The sequence below is a fragment of the Micropterus salmoides genome, unplaced genomic scaffold (genome assembly GCF_014851395.1).
Source record: "Micropterus salmoides isolate LMB-PRFRI ecotype aquatic unplaced genomic scaffold, ASM1485139v1 Ms_hic_scaffold_15, whole genome shotgun sequence".
Lineage (NCBI taxonomy): Eukaryota > Metazoa > Chordata > Actinopteri > Centrarchiformes > Centrarchidae > Micropterus > Micropterus salmoides.
In genome coordinates this window covers 23,928,179-23,949,182 of record NW_024040596.1, presented here as the reverse complement: position 1 = coordinate 23,949,182, position 21,004 = coordinate 23,928,179, and the positions used below count along the sequence as shown (strand labels likewise).

Genomic DNA, 21,004 nt, shown 5'->3' with positions numbered 1-21,004 from the left:
GGTAACGCTACTTTGTTTGCTGGCATGAATACCAATAATTAGGAATGACAAACAGGTTAACAGAAGCTTTTCTCTGCTGCTTTTCCAAGTCAGTTATCAATCATCAGAATATACAAACCAAGAAATAAAGGTTGCTTGTGTATGTTTCTGCAACTGCCTACTCGCAGCCTTGAGAACATAACCTTATGTTGCTAAGATCTCCAGGACATCTTATGTGACCTATGAAACTGTGCAGAAGTCTATCTGGAGATCATATTGTGGTCTTAATAAAAAAACAAAAGAGAGTAACATGGTAAAATACTGAAAGGTAGATTCTGGAGGCCATTAAAAAAATAAGTCAATCTCTCTGGACACTTGAAAGTCTGTTTCAGAAAAGATTCAGAATGTGTTAACCATCTTGCTTGTGTAGTGCGGTTACTCACTAATGAAGGAGGTTGCCGTCAGCTTTCCCTTGTTCATGCAGTTGACGGAGCAGTAGGAGCCCATGGTGCCGCCCGCTCCGAGGCTGTGGAGCACCTCGCCTGTCTTAATCAATGTTTTGCAAGTCAGGCAGGTCGCAAATTTACTGTGGGCCTGGGACAGAGAGGGAAAAATCTCATGTAAAAACAACAAGCGACTTAATGTTCTTCAACGACACTGAGAGTATATTAAGTCATTGCTAAAGATAATTGACTAAACAATAATGTTTGGATGTTTATTAATTTTAATGCACATGGTGCTTCAAAAGCTAATAAATTGAGCTTTTTTAAATTACCTCTAGAGAATTAGCAATTAGGCTTCTATCAAGTAGTTTCAAGACTTTTTATTCATCACAGTCACACAACAGACATAATGACACAATATCCAAGCATAACACGCACCATGGGGGAGGGACATAAAAAGTGCAAAGAGAAATAAAATGACGTGATTATTAACTGTGGGAAATCCTGGTGGATTCACTGAAGGAAAAGGTTTTAATGTGTTTGTTGTGAATCAAATGCAGTTTCTGGTTTTTGTTGAATAGAGCTTGATGACATATGAGCATTAGCGGAGCACAAATCACCCCGTGTACTGTACTGTTTTGCTTTGTGATCCATTTCCCACTGTCCACAAAAAGGACACAGGACAAAGAGTATATAATCTTTGTCCTATCATCATCATCATCATCATAGCAGCAGCAGAAGTAGCAGCCTCAGCTCTGGAAATCTATTCCTGCAGTACTTGATAAAATGTACCATCAATATTTGTTGACCTGTCACCATTTTCACTTTTACTTATTTCATCCTACAAAAGAACAACAAGTTCTTGTCAGTTCTTACAGAGGAGCAATAGAAAGCATCCTAACTGGTATCACAAACTGGCATGGGATGCAGGACCCAGGACTGGAGGGCTCTGCAGCGGGTGATTAAAACTGCTCAGAAGATCATTGGTACCCATCTCCCGAGCATCAGTGATATCGGTGAGGTGCCTACACAGAGCCCAAAGGATACTAAAGGACAGTACCCACCCAGCCACAGCCTGTTCACCCTGCTGCCTTCTGGGAAGAGAAAGGAGTTTCTGCTGCCACACCAGACTGCAGAGCAGCCCCCCAAGCCATCAGACTCTTAAAATCAAATTCATCCTCAGCACTGCTCCATTGATCATTGAATATTGTTTATTTCTGTTTCTGTTTACTTTTATAATTGCTTCTGTATTAATGCATATTGTCTGCTATGTAGCAGAAGGCAGTTCAAAGCTCAATTTCATTATATAACCTGTTATATTGGGACAATAAAATGTACTTATCTACCAAGGCCAATGCAATGAGTGAATAATAAGGTGATATTACAATAATGAGTTTATTTTAGTTCTTACAACAAACTGAGCTAAGAAATTTGATTCCTCTTTCCTGCTGGCACAAGTTGTGATTTTTCTACTTAGAGGACCAGATAGTTTGCCAAATGAACATTTGTACTTTATAGAAATGTAGACAACAGATCAGATATAAAAAAGAAAGAAAACACATTTAGATGCCCAGTGGAGGCAGGTGACTTTTCTCTAGCCATATATCATCCAAACACTCTAACCAGCTGTGCAGGTTTATACACAACAGCCCATTACAGGACAAAGTGGACATCAGAGAAAGAGCAGCTCATTTAAATTTTATACCACTGAAATGAGACAAACCCCATAGTTTCTTCCACGTATTAGTGACATGTCCAATAAGTTGGTGTTGCCAAGCAACAAATACAATTACAACCTCTTATTCCATTTTTTTTTTTACATAGGTAAGTAGGTTTATTGTCACAATATAACAAGTTATAGAGTTAGAGTAATACAATTTAGTTCTAACATGATCAGTCAACTTTAATTAAGATAATTAGAAGAGATTTCAGAGGTGTGCATGCATAGTGATATTACAGGTAGAAATAAGGCGAGTGATTCATGTCTCATTAAACCCTGCCAATCATTTGGAGATTCTTAGTCTACCTTCACAACTTTGCAGGTCATACTGTTCAGAATCAGAGTTCTGTCTGTCACAGCTTTAATTTTAAATAGATATGGTTGAATTAAATAAATTAATCCATCACGTGGGCTCCACGCAGGCACATTTCACACCTGCATCCTGAGGTTGGGCCTACAGTACCTGCTTGTACTCCCTGATGCAGTTCTGGCAGCAGAAACGTTTCTGTTGGCCATCGACCAGCAGGAAGTGGTTGGCCGACGCTCGACTGGGCAAGTAGTCGCCACATTGCTCGCAGCAGTTCATGATCAACCCGTTGGCCCTGCGGTAAACGTTGAAACATGTGTCGCTGCAGATCTTATGGGTCACAGTCTTAAAGCTAACCTCGTGCCGGATCTGTAAAAAATAGAAAAAAAAGCAGAAGGGGCAGCAAAAGCTTGATTAACTAAACATCATTTTCTTCAGTTACTTTTAATTTGCAGACTTCTCAATCTGAGAGTGGTTATGCATCACTCGGTTCCACTAAATGTTAGTGAAGTTCTAGCTTAGTAGAAATCTTTTCAGTGGTAATCCATCAGTGCTTCCCACTGTGAAAACAGAGGCTTCTACTTGAACAGCTAAACACCTCTTGCATGTACAGAATTTCTTTGGTGTGTTACAGACAAACATGTTCTTGATACAATTCAAATATACACACCACCACTGAAGGATGTATAAACCTCGTCATTTTAATTCATGCAACACCTCTGGCAACTGGCAAGGATGACACTGAAATTAAAATCAGCTAAAGCTATAGGGAATGACAGGAAAGAAAAGACAGAACAGAAATAGTGAATGAGAGAACACAAGCACACAAGGAACAAGAAAAGAGATAAATATTGAATGAAAGGGACCTGAGGAGGAAGACAAAGCAGAGAAAGAGGGAGAGACACAGAGGGAATGTAAGGATATTCAAGAGATGAGAATAAAAAAAATAAATAAAAAAAACACACAGGACTCCACAACCATAACATTATTTTTAAACAAACAAGGGCATAAATAACGAATGGAATGTGAAGTTGTACAGGAGACTAAGGACCCGATCAGACAGAAAACACTTTGCAGGTTTGGAAACGCGAGGCGCACAGCAATGCCTTTTTTGGTTGAATTTAGAAAAGAGCAGTGCGCTGCATATTTTTTATGTTGCTAGGCAACCATCAAATCAGCTTTCCTGTCAGTCTAAGATCATAGTGCCAGCGATTTCTAATCTTTGGTTTGCCACCAAGTGATAACTGTCATTTTAGCCGAAACTTGATCACAACTCACAGGTCTGTGTCTTTTGTTGCTAAAAACATCTAATTTAACAAATAAACAAACTGAGGGCGCTTGCTCTGGCACCGTTTGAGGGTGAGAGGTATTTAAACATGCATGAGACAGGGACATGAGACCCTCAGAAAGGGTAGACACTGCTGGTAGTAGGCCTACCACCAGCTGGTCCAGTAGCTTTATCTTAAGGCTCATGCAGACTATACAACTTTCAGCGTCGGCCAATGGCCGTGCTGTTCACACTACACAGCTCGCGATCACACTATGTAACTGATTGGTGACAGAGGGTCACACACTACACAAGCTGACAGCAGCTGTGTCACCCGACGCTGGTCTCCAAACCATGTTTTGTCAAGAAAACACATGTAATGTGAAACGGGAAATGACACAAACCTTCAAACAAAACAGTGGTTTGTTATTATAAAGACAGCAATGATAAAGACAAATAATCTGGGTGAAAGAATGGATTAGCACACACAGGTAGCAGGGACTGTCTGAGCTACAGAGAGAGCTGGAGGTAAGTAAAAAAGTGTTTTACAGTGAAAAAGTAGCTGCCTGCTCTGCCAGCTGCCTGCTCTCAGTGGCTGGATGTGGACGTCGAGTTGGCGGACTCCTCCAGATATTTGGTATGCTACATATCTGGCTGGTGACTGTGATGTGATAGAAATGTGTTGGGGAGCCGTTTTGATGCGTTGTTGTGTAGTTCACACATAACGACTGGTGACTGCCGATCATCCACTGATTTACTCCCGATCACAGCCTGAGGCTCTCTTTGTATTGGACTGCATTACATTGTAATGTTTTGTCCACCCAGAGGGAGTCAGAGTATTAGAGATACCTCCAGATTGCATTAAGCCTTGATTATACTTCAGTGCAGAAGTGGAAGTAGACCGCTGCAGACTTGCTTCTATACATACTGCAATCAGGGGTCTGCATACACACACGACACACAGACTCTTCCTGACAGCAAGAAGAGGAGCTATTTTATTTGAAAAAAAATTGAAAAAAGAAAACCATGTGTTCGACTGCTTAGCAGAGAACTATCAAGGCTATCAAGGTGTGGAAACCATGAATTGGTGTTTTCACTGGATAGGTGTAACTAAAACACTGGTAAATCAGTGTACTAGTGAATGCCCATGAAGGCCCCAGACTCATTTCCATCCACTCTTGCCTTTACCGTTTTACATAGTGCTACTCAATTATTCATTCTGCTGTCAGGAATATATTCGCATGTATGTTGCTCAGGTTAAAAATGGCATATGAAACGGACAATAGAGTAATGTGTGTTGCTAAGTGTGTCAGACAGTCTGACCTCGGTGAGCTTGCCGCAGACAGTACATTTGGTTTTGAGGCTTGATTTGGGCGGGTTTTGCTTGTTCTCGTATGCACCTAGGCAGCCTGTGCTGCAGAACTCCTGAAAAGACTCGCTGGAGTCGACCTGGGCCACGATGGTACCCTTCATGTTTGTGATGTCCCTGAAAAACACATCACAGAGCACAGATAAGTTAACATCTACAGAAAGTGAACATCACTTTAAAAAAAAAGCTGTCCTTGTGTTTAAATACTGTGTTTAGGACATGCAAAGATAGGCGTTAAGACAGATAAGCAGGGGAGGCATGTAACTAAATGCATTTACTCAAGTACTGTAAAGTACAAATTTGAGGTATTTGTACATGAGTATTTATTCTTTATGCAACACTTCTAATCCATTACATCTGTCTGACAGCTTTAGTTACTAGTTACTTTTCAGATTACAATTTTTCCATACGCTTCCGTCCAGTGAAATTTACCATGTATCTCTAAATGTTGTAATTTAGAATTTTAACTTTCACATAAACTGGAGGATTAGGTATTCTTTTATGGGTAGGGCTGCACAATACAGTAAAAAATATTATATTGCAATTATTTTGACAGATATTACGATTTGCAATATGATTCAAGATGAGTGGAACTGATCATTTTCCCATCACAATATTAATTTTTACTGAAAAAACTATTAAAATGATGAAGTAGCATTGGTTGGTGGCTGTACCAAACAAATATGTTTTCTTACATCTGGGGAACAAGATCTGTAGGTACTGGGATCTCTGCAGCACTATAGTACTTCAGTATAATGCTGTTTTTACACATTTTACCTTCATCAAATAATTGCAGCTTCTGCGATTTGGATATTGGACTTGGCCATATTGCCATTTCAATTAATTGTTTAGCCCTATTTAGGGGTTGAGAAACTTCTACTTTTAAAAGCTGAAAACAGGTCTGTTTTTCTGAGCTCATAAAAACTTTACCAGGTGATCACAGGACAGGGATGCTACAAGCCTATGATGATCTAATAGAAAATGATGCATTGCTGTTGATTAAACTAACCAACAGTATGTAAACAAGTTCAAATTAGTGTAACTGTAAACATCTACAGCAGTAAAATGCATGTTCAATCCTACACTGAAATAATATAATGTCTCCTATTGTTCATTGGGTTTCCAGCAGTTACAGGTTGTGACTCACTTTTTGCACATGGTGCAGCTCTTCTTGGGGGCGGGTTTGTGTGAGAAGGCAGAGAGACAGGTGGTGGAGCAGAACAGGTGTGTGGAGCCTTTACGTTGGTAAGCTGTTTGGCCTTTCTTCAGGGGCTTTTTACAGTTTGCACAGGTCACCTGGGATGAACACACACACATACACACAGACACACACAATGACTTAACTCCAGAGCAGTTTTACAAGAGCAATAATTTATTTCACCTCACTATTGGCTGCCCGGAGAGCTAGTATCCTTCTGTACAACACCAGCAGATACTTGCTGGTCTTGTAAAACTTTCTCACCCTTGGATCCAACGAGACTGTGTATACATTTTTTACACCTTCTTCCAAAAGAAAAGAAATAAATAAAACCAGCTACCATTCAATTGAATCAAAACACATAAGACAAAAAAGGGGCATTCAAAGAAAAAGGCGCAATCCCAGATTACACAAACTGCTGTTGTAGCCCCTCAAAATACAGTTAAACAGTACAACAAAACAGCAAAATATTGTTTCTTGGGTAAGAAAGTGAGCACTTTACAGCAATTAACATAACTGTATGCAAGAACTTTAACATTCATGTCAGTAATTGTATTTGACATCTGTTTTTGCATTATTCTGTACTGTGTGGTTTGTTCGTGTACTGCCGTTATGACATGCAGATGTTCCCCAGGGGATGGATGGATAGATCAGTAAAGTAGGTATGTATGTGTGTAAGCCTGAGAAATAAACATGGTCATCAATGCAGGAAATTATGTGTTAAATCCCACTTGTTGTTTCAAAGTAAAATTTCCAGTTACATTTATACTGATTAACCCATGTGGCATCTGTAAAGTTACTGCAGAGGAAATTCCGTGGTAACTGGTTGTGTACATTAATGTACAGAATATACAGATAAGGTTGTTCCAACTGCATCATAGGATTCCATTACTTTCACATGGAAATATAAAAACACAGATACAAATGTTGCATGGACAACTGAATCTCTAACTCTTAATTTGTAAAAACATTAAATACAATTTCCAGTTTGTCTGCCATGTAAATGTCCCCCTGTACATAATTAACTACAACTAATAAAACCAATGAACAGCGTTGATCACCTTGACTGTCCTGGGCTGTGGCTGGGAGCCTGAGGAGGAAGTAGATGAGGAAGACTGGCCTGGAGGTTTGGGCAGGGAGGTGGCTGGTGATGGAGAGTCGACCCCTGTCTGCTTTTGGTTGCGGGGGACTGAAGCTGACTGGGAGATCCACGAGTCTGGAGGGAAAGGAAGAAACAAAGTCAACAGTTGTCTCCATCCTTGTTTTCCTGAGTTGAAAAACAGTAAATGTATCAGGAGGATTCAGTTTGTCAGAGCAAGAGACTAACCATGTCCCAATTCTCCCCTTTAACCATTTTCCTCATTTTGGAATTGCCTTCAGGTTGGACTGGCTGTCCAAACAGAGATTTATTTATTATTTGCCAGGGGTAAAATAACAGTTTGGGACAACATTTGTGACTTTTACACAACATTAGAAGCTGAGGGGGAAACAAAAACATGTTAATATTGATAATGAGGGTGTTTATGGCCATCTTTTTTCCCCCCCATATTCAGCTGAGCAAATACTGATTACTAATTAAAGACGGAATGTCATTACTGTAAGATCAACCAATCAAGCACTAAGCACTGACTCTTGGTGCCGTTCTTTAACATTTGAACAGCAAGCTCCCTAAAAATGCCACCATGTTGTCTCACGTATTCAATTCTTAAAATTGGTCTCACTATTCCAATGACACCATGTGTCATATATGTGTGGACAACTCTGTGCAAATTTCTTTGTGTACTAAGGGTCTAGGTCTGCATGATTTGGACTGGGCCTCTTATTTTCAGTTAACAGATATTCTAATTCTACAGTAAAACTGAAACACAAACTACAAGCCAGGCCTTGTCGCCCAACATCAGTGGCAGAATGCAAATCCCTGCAGCCAGGTTCCTTGTGGAAAGTTATCCCAGAAGTGTGGAATGAGCCCTTCAAAAATATTGATTTCAAGTATGGGTGTCCACATACTGGTTATTTAATTGATTCTTTTTATATTTTACGCATTAAACAGCCATGTGCTTCTTAACTTCAGAGGTCTGGACATGTCTACCTTCCCTGCATTCCTTTCATACTAACATTTTGTAAATGCTCTGTATTTGTATAGCACCTTTCTACTCTTTGACCACTCAAAGCGCTTTTACACTACATCTGCATTCACTCACATTCACTGAGCCTAAGTGCTCAATCAGAAACTAACATTCACACACTGGCGGAACAGCCACCAGGGGCAATTCGGGGTTCAGTATCTTGCCCAAGGACACTTCGACATGCAGCCTGGAGGAGCTGGGGATTGAACCGCCGACCTTTCCGATTAACGGGCAACCCGCTCCGCCAGATGGTGGTAGAGGGGCACACAAGAAGGACAGGGGTCTTTGGCTGAAATCGACTCAGATATCAGGGTATGGGGTAGGCACCTTAACCATTAGGCTACAGGGGCAGCCCATAACAGAGCATCTTGACCAACCAGATGATTTAAATATACATTTTTACAGCTGTTTTTTAATCTTGGTAAAACTGACAACGAGGAAAAAAATAAACATTGCACTTGCAGTTAACACTACAAATCCATCTACCCTTAAACGTATTGCATCTCCAGCCAAATTGTTGGTTTGTTGTTTTTGTGCCTGTAAAACCGGATAAGATGCTGTGCAAAATGGAAATGGAAGCTAGTTAAAATGCATTTTTGATTTACTGGCTTAAACTGTAAACATGAAACAATGATGGACCCAAAATAAAAACTCCAGAAGACAGTTTTAGAAAACAGTACCACTGTCTGCAGTCTATAGCACCATCTGGAGTCCATGTGCAGCCAGACAGGAATATAAAACTGTCTCAGGCCCAGTCCCAACATCCCACCTTATCAGTACACAGACTTAAATGCCAAAATCTGTGAAGACTCAGGACTGTCCCACTGTGAAATCAGAAAGTGCCTGACGACTTACGTGGGGACTATTAAAGCCCTGTATGCACACTATTAGTCTGTAATGCTGTAGATTTTGTTGGACGGAATCACTCACAGGTCAGTGTTGTAATGTTAAAAAACAGGTATGACAGGAGTTGAGGAAAAACTCTGTGTCTGGCATTTTATTTCATGATTTCTCAAGATGCTGTCCTATTATTCATAAAGCACTGAACCACACCTTCCTCTCTACCTTCCCCTACTGTTTTTCCTCTGGATGTGAACATCCGCTCTGCTTGGTGTAAAAGAAGGGCCATTTCCATGAATTTCTTCATAATGCATTCTCCTTTCTATTATTTTAGTTATTTACTGAGTTTAGCTCAACAGTGTGTGACTTCACGTTCATAAACTGCTGCGTTCAGTTCACTAAAACATGAGCATGTTCAATGACCAGCACTCTTTAAGCACCTTCATCTACAACACAACACTACCTGCATCAAACTTTTGATAATCGATTTTACATGGAGAAAGGTACTGGTACGTATTTCCCCCCACTTAGCTGAATGTATCCAGGGTTTATGTTAACATGTAGGTTGCGAAAACAAAAATATATATAAGTAAACATGTGGCCTGCTACCACTCACATGATCGTGTTAACTAGTTTCAGGTGACAGCGAAATGGAGGTGTAAGCAAACAAGGCACTCATTTATTTTTTTTTAGCTCTGCTTGCGGACTGCAGGGACCAAAACCAAATGTGGCTTTCATTTTGGTCAAACATTTTACCTACAGGTGCTCCAATCAGTATTTTTTGAGCCGATCATCGATCACTGGGTCTATTTGAAGCCTTTTATTTATCATGTAGCATTATACAATATACATTTATTTAATTAGCCCTAAAAACTATGGATTAAGTATTAAAATTAACAGATGATAAAGTATCATGAAATGACAACTGTTTATTTTATTGCCAGGAATAAACTACTAAAACAAAAATAAACATAAACAAAAAAGGCTGTAGCCAAAATATTTAGGAGATTATGGAGCACAGGCATCATGAGTCGATGATAAACTATGAAGTAGCCGCTTTTTTTTCTGGAAAGCTCAGGCAGGTTCTGATGGCTTTAGGGGGTAGAGAGAGGGAGAGTGGGCTACAGAGAGGAGTCATAACGGTCAGTGAGATTTGAAAATAAGGGGCATTTAAATAAATAAAAGTATGAATGATGATGAAGAATATTTCCATATTATACTGTTAGTATATTGTTATTACTTACAGTTACTATATTCGTTATAATTTCATATAGTTTACCACTAGTATAGGCCTAATATTATTTCAGTGGGTTGTTTTTATTTATTTAATCCTTGTGCAAGAAGCACAGTCTACATCTTTTACATAGGCCTACGGCTTTACCTGAGGAGAGAGTAGCAAACACTAAACGGGAGGATACTGGGTGAGAACGGAAAAATACGGGAGTATCTCAGGGCAAACTGGAGGGTTGACATGAGAGGAGTAGAGAGAGAAGTGGGGTAACGTGAGGCCACATCCTCACTACCAAGGTTTTTTAAACAGTTTTTGAACAAATACGATCTCCATCCACAGCAGTGTTTTAGCTGCGTATCAGAGTTGATCTCTGTCTATATTAAAACGACTGAAAACACACATCGAGTAGCCTTTCAGGCACACTGGGCATGCGCAAGCTGGTGTAAACATTAAGCAGATGGTCTACTCCTCAATTGCAGAACATTTGGCGAAAGACAAAAGTAACACAGACGAGAAACCACACCAGGTATTTTTCTTTGCAATTGTTGCTTAACACGGGAGTACAAAGAGACGGTGGCGGCTGAAACCAGACTGGGGGGAGTCGCAAAGTACTTCCAGCGACACGCCCAGTAGGCTAACTGTTAAGTGTTATTTATACAGTACATATATTTTAATAAAAATACCAAAACTAAAACTCTGTCAGTAGCATCGTGTTTTGCATTGCATGACTGATAAGACCGAATCAGAAAGCCAAATGTGAGTATCTGTGTCATCGTTTTATAAAGTTCTGTTTTTGCCCAGCGGGTCAGCAGCATTTTCAAACAAACATCTTCTGCTTCGCTGTTTTAATCTGGGAGGCAGAAACGCAGCAAAAGAGCTCTGTTTTATAACGGATACTGAGAAAGTGAGGCAGTCAGTTGATTGAGTGCATGGCGCTTCTCTTTGCATCAGGAAACTCACACTGAAGGAGCAATCTCTCTCTGCGTGATGTGCAATTAAACTCCAGTTACGGGTGGCGTGTGTGTAAGATGAGCAAGACCGCGACAACTTCACATGATCACTACTGCTTGTTGCTCTGCTTGTCTGATTGCTGCTCAACTCTCATTGTAAATGATTAACTGGGCGCATCAATCGCTTCCTGTCTGAAAAGGACTTTGGTGCTAGCTAGCATTGAAAACCGCGTAGTGAAACCATTTTAGCTGCCGTTGAAAATTTGTCTGGCGAGTACTGCATCATCTGATCGGCTTTTCCAATCGGCCTTTTTAGCAACCACCCATCAAACTAGTTAAAGCCATTATCGACCAATCGATCGGAGCACCCTTAATTTTACCTGTGAGGACATGCCATGTTAAATTTCTTCATAATAAATGAATTACCTGCTCTGTTGTGCGTCCCTGTGTCTCCATTCTGTACCAGCTGGCCCATGGGGCCTGAGCCCCGCCCTGGGTTGAAAGAGGCTGTTGGTCGACCAGGTGGGGTGTCGGGATTCAGGCTGAACGCACTGCTGACCTGCAGACCATTTTCCTCTGCCTGGCCGTCACCTGCCTAAACAGACAAATTGCTTAGGTTAGCTTTTCTCCTCAGTGACAACACATTAGAAAACAAAATAAGGAACCCAAGACACAAGGGTGTCGCATGCTGTACAGTCCCTGCAATGAATCCAACCTCATCTAACTAGGAGCTGCCAGTGCAACTTGGATTAATACATATTGGCATAAAATATCAGCTCTCAGCAGCCATTATCCACTTTGCCAAGAATAAACCTGCTATGCCAATGAGAACACCTGCTTTCACCAGTGTCTATCAGCAGACAACATCAGAAGAACCAATATTTCCTGAAACCAATTAGAAAGCTACATTTTTAACTTAAAGCAAAAAAAAAAACAACACAAAGAGTAGAGATGAAACTAAAAGAGACTAAAGCAACATTAGATGAATATAAATAAAATAAATTCTGGCGATTCTCACCGCTGTGACAGCCGTCGTGCCGTCCTGCAGTGATTTCACAGAGGTTATCATCAGGTTCATGTCTGCCTGGACATCCACTTCATGTGGTGGAGTATTGACTGCAGAAACAGAGGAGCTTCCTTTCTGGCTACTGGAGCCCAGTGTGGTGACACTGGCAATCCTGATCTCTGAATCTGGCTCAGTGCTGCTGAGTACACCTGGCGAGTGGGGTTCTGAGGAGCATCCAGGTTGCGCTGGTGAGGAGGAGGAAGTGTCTTTCTGTTCAGAGTCTTCCTCATCATCAATGACAATAGGCTCTGATTCTGTGATTGGAGGTTTAGGAGGTGCTGCCACTGTAGATGTGCTGGAAGACGCAGGAGAACTAGGGGTCTTAGAAGACATCACTGCCGTGGACATGTCTACAGTTGCTGGCTCTAGGCAGTCTGTGTTGGGCGTGTCTTGGGAGAGGGTTGTGGCAGAAGGCTGAGGAGCCTCCTCCCCTACAAGAACCACATCATCATCATTGTCCTCTACGCCACCATCCTTTGTGGCTCCATCTTCTGTTACCATGGAAACTGCCTCCCCAGCCTCCTCTGAGGGGGGCGTGGTCTGCTGCTGGGGGGAGGGAGTGGCATCCATGGGCTCCACCCGCTCCCCTGCCTCTTCTGCTACGGCAGGGTTTGGTTCTGACTCCCCATCCATTGCTAAGGCAGCCACCTGGCAGAACACAAAGAAAAGGCCGTTAGGCAGCAATTATGTGAAGCCAGCCAGTGATTGGTTTGATGATGTCTGACACCTGTACAGGAAGCACAGGCATCCCCAGAGGCAAGCTCCCCACAGACTCATTGCCATCGTTAGCTACCACCTTTTCTGTGTCTGTCATCATTGGCTGATTTTGGTAGATATATTTAAAGGTTCAGTCTGTAAGATTTTTAAAAATACATTAGGATTGCTAGAAAACACTATAAAAAGGTGTTTTTATTTGGTTGAACTGACCCTTTAAAACCTCCCATCTAATTTTCAACCAAGCTTGTCCCATATATAAGTTTTTCCCATTTTAAACTACGACCCGTTTCCTCCAAGATTCAGCTGGAACCCTGATTTAACTTGATGAAAACGGATGCTGCAGCAATGCTGGGGCAGTGATGTGACCATTTCTGCTGTTACTTCACTTATATTACTGAGGTCCATTCAAACGTTTCTTTTTAAAAAGGTGACTTACAATGAGCACACATGCTACCAAGACAGAAACACTGGTGTGCTACAAAAATAGAAGCAAGAGAAGCAACAGTACATAACAGTAGCAGTTTACAGCGTGCAACTCTTTGAGACATAAAACCCAATAACACCAATTACTTTCTTCAGCATTCTTACTATTCTTATTAAATCATTGGTGGAACCAATAATTAAATTACTGGGACATGCTCATGCATTTGTATTGCAACCTGTACAGATTAGTCAGCTCCTCAAAAAGTGTACAGCTCTGAAATATTGAGAATGACTGCAACCTCAGTTCTAATACCTTCCCACTCGGTCTTAGTTAAAATACTTTTGCTGAGACAATTCTCACATGATCCAATATTGCTTCAGACATGCATTATTTTGACAGGGTTGAAGGATGCAGGCTTTGTGCTCTGTCTCAAGCCTTTCTGGTTGCATTTACCACAAAGAAACTCCACAAAAGGGGGGCAGCTAAGGCTCAAGAGATGTCGAGGCTGATGTAGAGGATCCTGACCCTACGACAGGGCTCAACGACAAACTGGGACGCATCTTTCTATGACTGGAAGTATCTCAAGATGCAAGTCCCTCAGCTGCCTATACGAGATCTGTACCATTTATTTCTCCATATTTTCCAGAATATGCAGTTCCCAAACACTGACACATGAAAACTAAATTAATTTTACATTTACTCATTTAGCTGATGCTTTTATGCAAAGCAAGTCACAACTGCTACATGTTAGAGGTTGCACACCTCTGGAGCAACTAAGGGTTAAGTGACTTGCTCAGGGACACATTGATGAATCTCTCAGTGGGAAATTAATCTTCCACACCAAAAGGCATGTGTCTTATCCACTGCTCCACCCCAGCACAAGTTTGCTTCAAGTATAAAAAGCAGACTCCCTGTGACATCTTTGTTCATTGCCTACTTGATCTGCTAATGGGAGCTAGCATTTTGAGACACCGTTTTACAGAATATGATCATGAATGCAACGTTAGCTTTCAGTACGATTTCCTGTACTCAGTGCTACAGACGTATTTTGGTCTGTATCAAAAAAGTATTTACGTTCTATACCAAGCCGTGCTAGAAAATGTCTTTATGGCTGATCATACAGTATCGCACAAAACTGAGTACACCCCTCATATTTTTGTAAATATTTGATTATCTTTTAATGTGACAACACTGAAGAAATGACACTTTGCTACAAAGTTGTGAGTGTACAGCTTGTATAACAGTGTGAAGTTGCTGTCTCCTCAAAGTAACACATTACACAGCCATTAATGTCTAAACCACTGGCAAAAAACGTGAGTAGACGGAGCTGGTGGATGTTAGAGACCATGCGCTCCTCCACCTTCCGTTTGAGGATGCCCCACAGATGCTTAATAGGGTTTAGGTCTGGAGACATGCTTTGCCAGTCCATCATCCTACCCTCAGCTTCTTTAGCAAGGCAATGGTCGCCCTGGAGGTGTGTTTGGGGTCGTTATGTCGGAATGCTGCCCTGCGGCCCAGTCTCCAAAAGAGAGGGGATCATGCTCTGCTTCAGTATGTCACAGTACATGTTGGCATTCATAGCTCCCCGGTGCCAGCAGCACTCATGCAGCCCCAGACCATGACACTCCCACCATGCTTGACTGTACGCAAGACACACTTGTTTTGTCCTCCTCACCTGGTTGCCGCCACACACGCTTCACACCATCTGAACCAAATACATTTACCTTGGTCTCATCAGAGCACAGCATGGTTCCAGTAATCTACGTCCTCAGTCTGCTTGTCTTCAGCAAACTGTGTGTCGGCTTTCTTGTACATCATCTTTCGTAGATGCTTCCTTCTGGGACGACAGCCATGCAGACCAATTTGATGCAGTGTGCGGAGTATGGTCTGAGCACTGACAGGCTGACCCACCCCCCCACCCCTCCAACCTCTGCAGCAATGCTGGCAGCACTCATACGTCTATTACCCAAAGACAACCTCTGGATGCGACGCTGAGCATGTGCACTCACCTTTTTTGGTCGACCATGGCGAGGCCTGTACTGAGTGGAACCTGTCCTGTTGAACCGCTGTATGGTCTTGGCCACAGTGCTGCAGCTCAGTTTCAGGGTCTTGGCAATCTTCTTATAGCCTAGGCCATCTTTATGTAGAGCAACAATTCTTTGTTTCAGATCCTCAGAGAGCTCTTTGCCATGAGGTGCCATGTTGAACTTCCAGTGACCAGTATGAGGGAGTGTGAGCGCGATAACACCACATTTAACACACCTGCTCCCCATTCACACCTGAGACCTTGTAACACTAACAAGTCACAAGACAACAGGGAGGGAAAATGGATAATTGGGCCCAATTTGGTTGTTTTCACTTAGGGATGTACTCACTTTTCTTGCCAGCGGTTTAGACATTAATGGCTGTGTGTGTTATTTTGAGGGAACAGCAAATTTACACTGTTATACAAGCTGTACACTCACTACTTTACATTGTAGCGTGTCATTAAGTGTCATTTCTTCAGTGTTGTCACATGAAAAGATATGAAATATTTGGGGGGTAATGTAGACTCAAGAACTACGAGCTACATGCCTGCTCAGCAACGGGGGAAACTTTGCTCCTCCTCCCTTCCTCCCTTCTCTCTCTTCCCGTGCTTTGCACCTCTTTACCAAACTACCCAGTACTCCACTCACCTGCTGTCTTTCACATCCCTCCCGCCCCTCCCCTCCCCATGTTCCCCGCCCCTGCTTGCCGCCTGTGCTCCTCGCCACGCAGCTTCTCTCGTGTTGCCCCCGGCAACTGGTGAAGCTATACCTTGGTTGCCGTGGTGACAGTAAGGCCCACCACCACCATGGGGACTCTGTGCTCTACATCTGGGTGCTGTTGAGTTGGCCAACACAATATTTAAATGGTTTAGATGTCATCCTATGTGATGCTGTCTTAATAAATGGCTATTCTGCAATGTATGTATTGCTCAAGGCAAAATGCATTTAAAGGTCCAGTGTGTAATATTTAAAAGAATCTATTGACAAAAATGCAAAATTATACCCACCACAACTATGTTTTCAGTGGTGTAAGACATTACATAATGAACTGTTGTGTTTTTTATTACCTTAGAATGAGCCATTTCTATCTACATACAAAGTGGGTCCCCTTATATGGAAGTCGCCATGTTTCTACAGTATCCCAAACGGACAAACGGCTATACACAGAGTGTTTTGTCACTACCGACAGAGCATGTCGGCTCTTGTGCTTAAATTGATATAACCTCATGGAGAAAATGTACAAAATTAGGTTTTTCACTGCTGAATTTACAATTGTCATTAGAGTTAATACTTTGTTTAATAGTTTGTTTTAAAGTACTGATTTCGTCCGAGGAGCATGTGAATTCATGGTCAGCCGCTGGGTGCAATTCGCAACACTCACCACTAGATGCCACTAAAACTTAATGCCAAACCTTCATTGGTAAAATGTTACTAAATGTGGCCTCTGAAGTCTCTCTATTAACCCAAAAGAGAAGAAATACAAGAAAATATGCTCATTGGGAGCCAAACTCTGGATCAAATATTACATGAAGTACTTTTGGGGATGTCTGCACTCTATGTTGATCTGTTTCTGTCAAAATCTCCTTTTCATGTCACAGCAATGAGGATGGCTGGAAACCACACATCACACCACTGCTGACAGCTGCAGCACAGAAACGCACTTATAAACACACAGAACACACACAAACAGATGCAACCTCACAGATACATTCTTGTGCAGACAATGGTCTTTGTAACTCTATGTTCTTCACCCCAACCGTCACCCTGAACAGGAAGAGCCTGAACATACCTGAATATAGCCTTTAAAGCTATAACAGAGCACAGTCTACATTACAGAGGATGCCAGGTCACTGCCTTGAAATCACTTTGAAAAATGACGGCGGCCATTTTGGCCCGAGCACCATGGTATGCATGCAATAAAAATCACAGCACTACCTCTACTATATCTTGGAGGTCTTTCACCACGTTAGCTTCATGACGGCGGTCAGAATAAATATTTGATTTAATTAATTTGAGTCACGAATCAGCACTTAATTATTTCTACTAAGATATTGTCGAGGAAAGGGGAATGAAAAAAGGTTTTAATTAATTTTACTCATATATATTTGTTCTACCTCAGATTTGTTGAGTGATCCACTGTTTGGCATCAAGTGTTTGTTTTGACCATAACGAAAAGTTTAAAATCACAATTAACCATCTGGATTCTTCAACTTCTACTCAGGAGCAAAAAATTGCCTTTAAAATAAGAATAATGATTTGGCATTATTTATTATTATCCTGATAAATATATATATAATAGACTGATCTATGTATCTACTGACGTTATTGTGATAACATTTTTGGCCATATCTATTTCAAATGGGTGGCATGTTGGTAAGCAAGCCGATCTTTTACCCAAACTTTCCTGATTTAAACCCAATGCCTGATTCCCAACCAGTCCCAAAGGCCCTCCGCTATCTGGCAGGTGACCCCTGACTGCATGACAGGGCTCAACTAAACATGATGTGGTTCCAAACTGGGACACATCTTTCTATGACCGGAAGTATCTCCAGATGTAAAGTCTCTCAGCAGTCTACAGCCACGTAAATGAGATCTGCACTATTTATATCCCCATATTTTCCAGAATGTGCGGTTCACAAAACTTTCAGACATGAAAACAAATTTTACACAAAATATGCTTTAAATATAAAAAGCAGAAGGCAACGTTAGCTTTCACAAAACTAGACCCTCAAAAACAAATATTAAGTTGAATCAGCACCTTTAACTGACTTACCAAAAATCAAACCATTTAACCATTAAACACAGGCTATTGTTCTGTATTGTATTATCAGATGTTACAGTTACAGGTTACACTCCAGAGTAAACTGCAATAAGACATATTGGACGAGGACCGTGCATTTAAAATACAAACAAAAGTGAAATTTAGAATATTTAAACATTTAAATATATAAAGAGGGAAATTCCTTAACTGATAGTTTCAGTTGTAATTGTTGTTGTAGGACAGTTAAAGATTTGGACTACGTAAAATGTGGTCTACTAATAACATTCAACATCATTACCAGGTAACTGTTTGTTTTAAGGCAACTGAGAGCACAAGAAGCTAAAATACATGTTTAAAACATGTCAATATGCTAACATGTTTTGTGTATTTGCCTTAAAGTAGAACAAATTCTTTCATAAATTGCATGTTTTGTTCAAAACTGTTAAATTGATGAAAAATGTAAATTGCTTGTAGTTATCCAAGTCTGTACTTTTGAAGGAAAAAACTGCATATACATTATGACGCCCCACTGCTGCAAACTCAGGAAGGACAACATACCGTGGGCCGCATACAGTATATGTATGATGACTTTTAAGATCTACTTGACTGTAAAACACTGAAGCTGGAAGAGGAAGAGTTGCACACTGTGACCATGTGACAGGAAGCACAAGCCAAAACAGAACGACATTCAAGACCAATAAGTTGTTCTTGACTGTTCAACAACAGATGGGGTTTCAAACCAAACCATTCTCCAAAACCAGTGATGGTGCTGTGTAACCTAACTGAAGCTTGTATTTTAGAAAAAACCCAACTGTATGTCTATAGAGACCACATGTTAGGGTTATTATAGCACATCTGTCTGTGACAGTGGGGTTAACTGAAGTCAAAATATTGAGAGAAAGTCAGCCTTTTCCATGTGCAACACCTCCCCAAAGCCAAGCTGAGCTGCAAAAAAATAAATGCATCACATCTTTTGGGCCAGATATTACACCAACAGAGGGAATCTATGTGCAAAGCAACTCAGTGGTGCTCTGAGGGGAAAAAATAGCCTGGTCTAGACTCTAGTTCAGACTGCAATGCAGAGTTATGAGCCAGCCTGCATTCACGTGGATGAGAAGGAAACAAGGGTCCAGTATTAATGAGCTCTGACATGCAACCATGCTCCCAACGTCAACACCAGGTGGACAGAGGGGTGGGCTGGGCTGGGGTGATACTGCCTCCAGTGCAACAAAACACTCAGCAGACAAGCAGTTAAAAATCAACGGGCTGCACCAGACCAGCCCCGGCCACATCATCACCTTACATAGGTGCCCCTCTACCTATCCAGCATCAGTTTACGCATGAAACTAAGTTGACATCATTTTTCCAGCACCTCACGAGGAGGAGACGTGCAGCTGTTTGCGCCAGTTGCGCAGATAACAACCGACTAATAACATATTCAAATCAAACGCCTGAGATTATTATATAAGGCTTATGTCACTGAGAAGTGATGCGTAATGCGCAGCCACCAGAACATCCCCCAAGCCAGCTGATGGGCTAAAATGCAGTCCATTCCGGTTACCTGGCAGCTGACTGCAAAACTAACCCCGGACTATTCTGAGCCCTAACACAGCTGATGAGCTCTCCTCTGAAATGTTTAAAAAAAAAAAAATCAGCACAGAAGGACCCGCCTGCACCAAGCTTTCAGGGGTCGCTAAAGTCCCCCTGTCCGTGCCCTTGATTATTAACACCGGCTAGAAGCTCCTTGACGAGGTCCACGACAGCACCAAATCCGGTCCAGGGACCCGGTTACCGCGGCGACTATCACTCGACCTGATCTTTGATCCTTTTTCCTCCCCAGCAGCAATATTTAACAAACTTGGCTAAGGAGAGCAGGTCCAAAACTTCACAACAAGAACAATAAACAGAACCAGCACTACTACCTGAGCTGCGCAACTCTTCCATAAATAACCCAGGTAAATGAAGGGGGGGTAGGCTGGCTTCAAGTTGGGATCTAGAAGAAACGTGGTTCAGGGTGTTCCGTTCCGTTCCCACCCCTGCCCTTCCTGGCGCAAACAGCCATTGGATTAGCGGCGGATCGAGGGGAGGAGAGCAGACAAGGACTGCGCCATTGTTAGAATACCACTAAAATGATCACTTATGAACTTATTCGCATCCAATAAATTAAAATGTGACCACATGACGCACGGGATACACAATGTGACACTCAAAAAACACACAATCCCTAACGACTGGCAACGTGTGGGTTTACTACACAACCCCCTTCTCCTCGTGTGTATTTTTTCAAGCCGTGCACATGCCTGCGCCACCAAAACAGACCCGGAATCCGAATAAAAAGCCCGATTTTTATGATACCTGTGACGCTGGGGGTTTTAATTGGAAAGTTACCCTGCACGGAGTCCACCCTGGCGCAATCAGTGGCAAGTATACCCGGCCACCGCAAGGGGCGCCCTAGCGTTACGTATCACATGAACTGTCTTCATTTGTGTCATGCGGTGGTAAACAACGAGGCTCAAAGGCAAACCCGCATCGAGTTTACGTGGGTCTCCCGGGAATTACCGCGACACAAAACCAGCTAT

General features: G+C 41.8%; 1 protein-coding gene across 1 annotated transcript in view; it reads right to left on the bottom strand.

Annotated features, from left to right (window-relative positions):
• The window catches only part of zmym2 (zinc finger, MYM-type 2), a 39,677-nt gene that overhangs the window by 18,254 nt on the left and 419 nt on the right, over window positions 1-21,004 (bottom strand). The window contains 7 exon segments of the mRNA XM_038721163.1: window positions 423-573; window positions 2,606-2,818; window positions 5,040-5,202; window positions 6,233-6,381; window positions 7,345-7,499; window positions 11,857-12,025; window positions 12,449-13,144. Of these exon segments, the coding sequence (XP_038577091.1) occupies window positions 423-573; window positions 2,606-2,818; window positions 5,040-5,202; window positions 6,233-6,381; window positions 7,345-7,499; window positions 11,857-12,025; window positions 12,449-13,129 (1,681 nt within the window). The 5' untranslated portion in view covers window positions 13,130-13,144.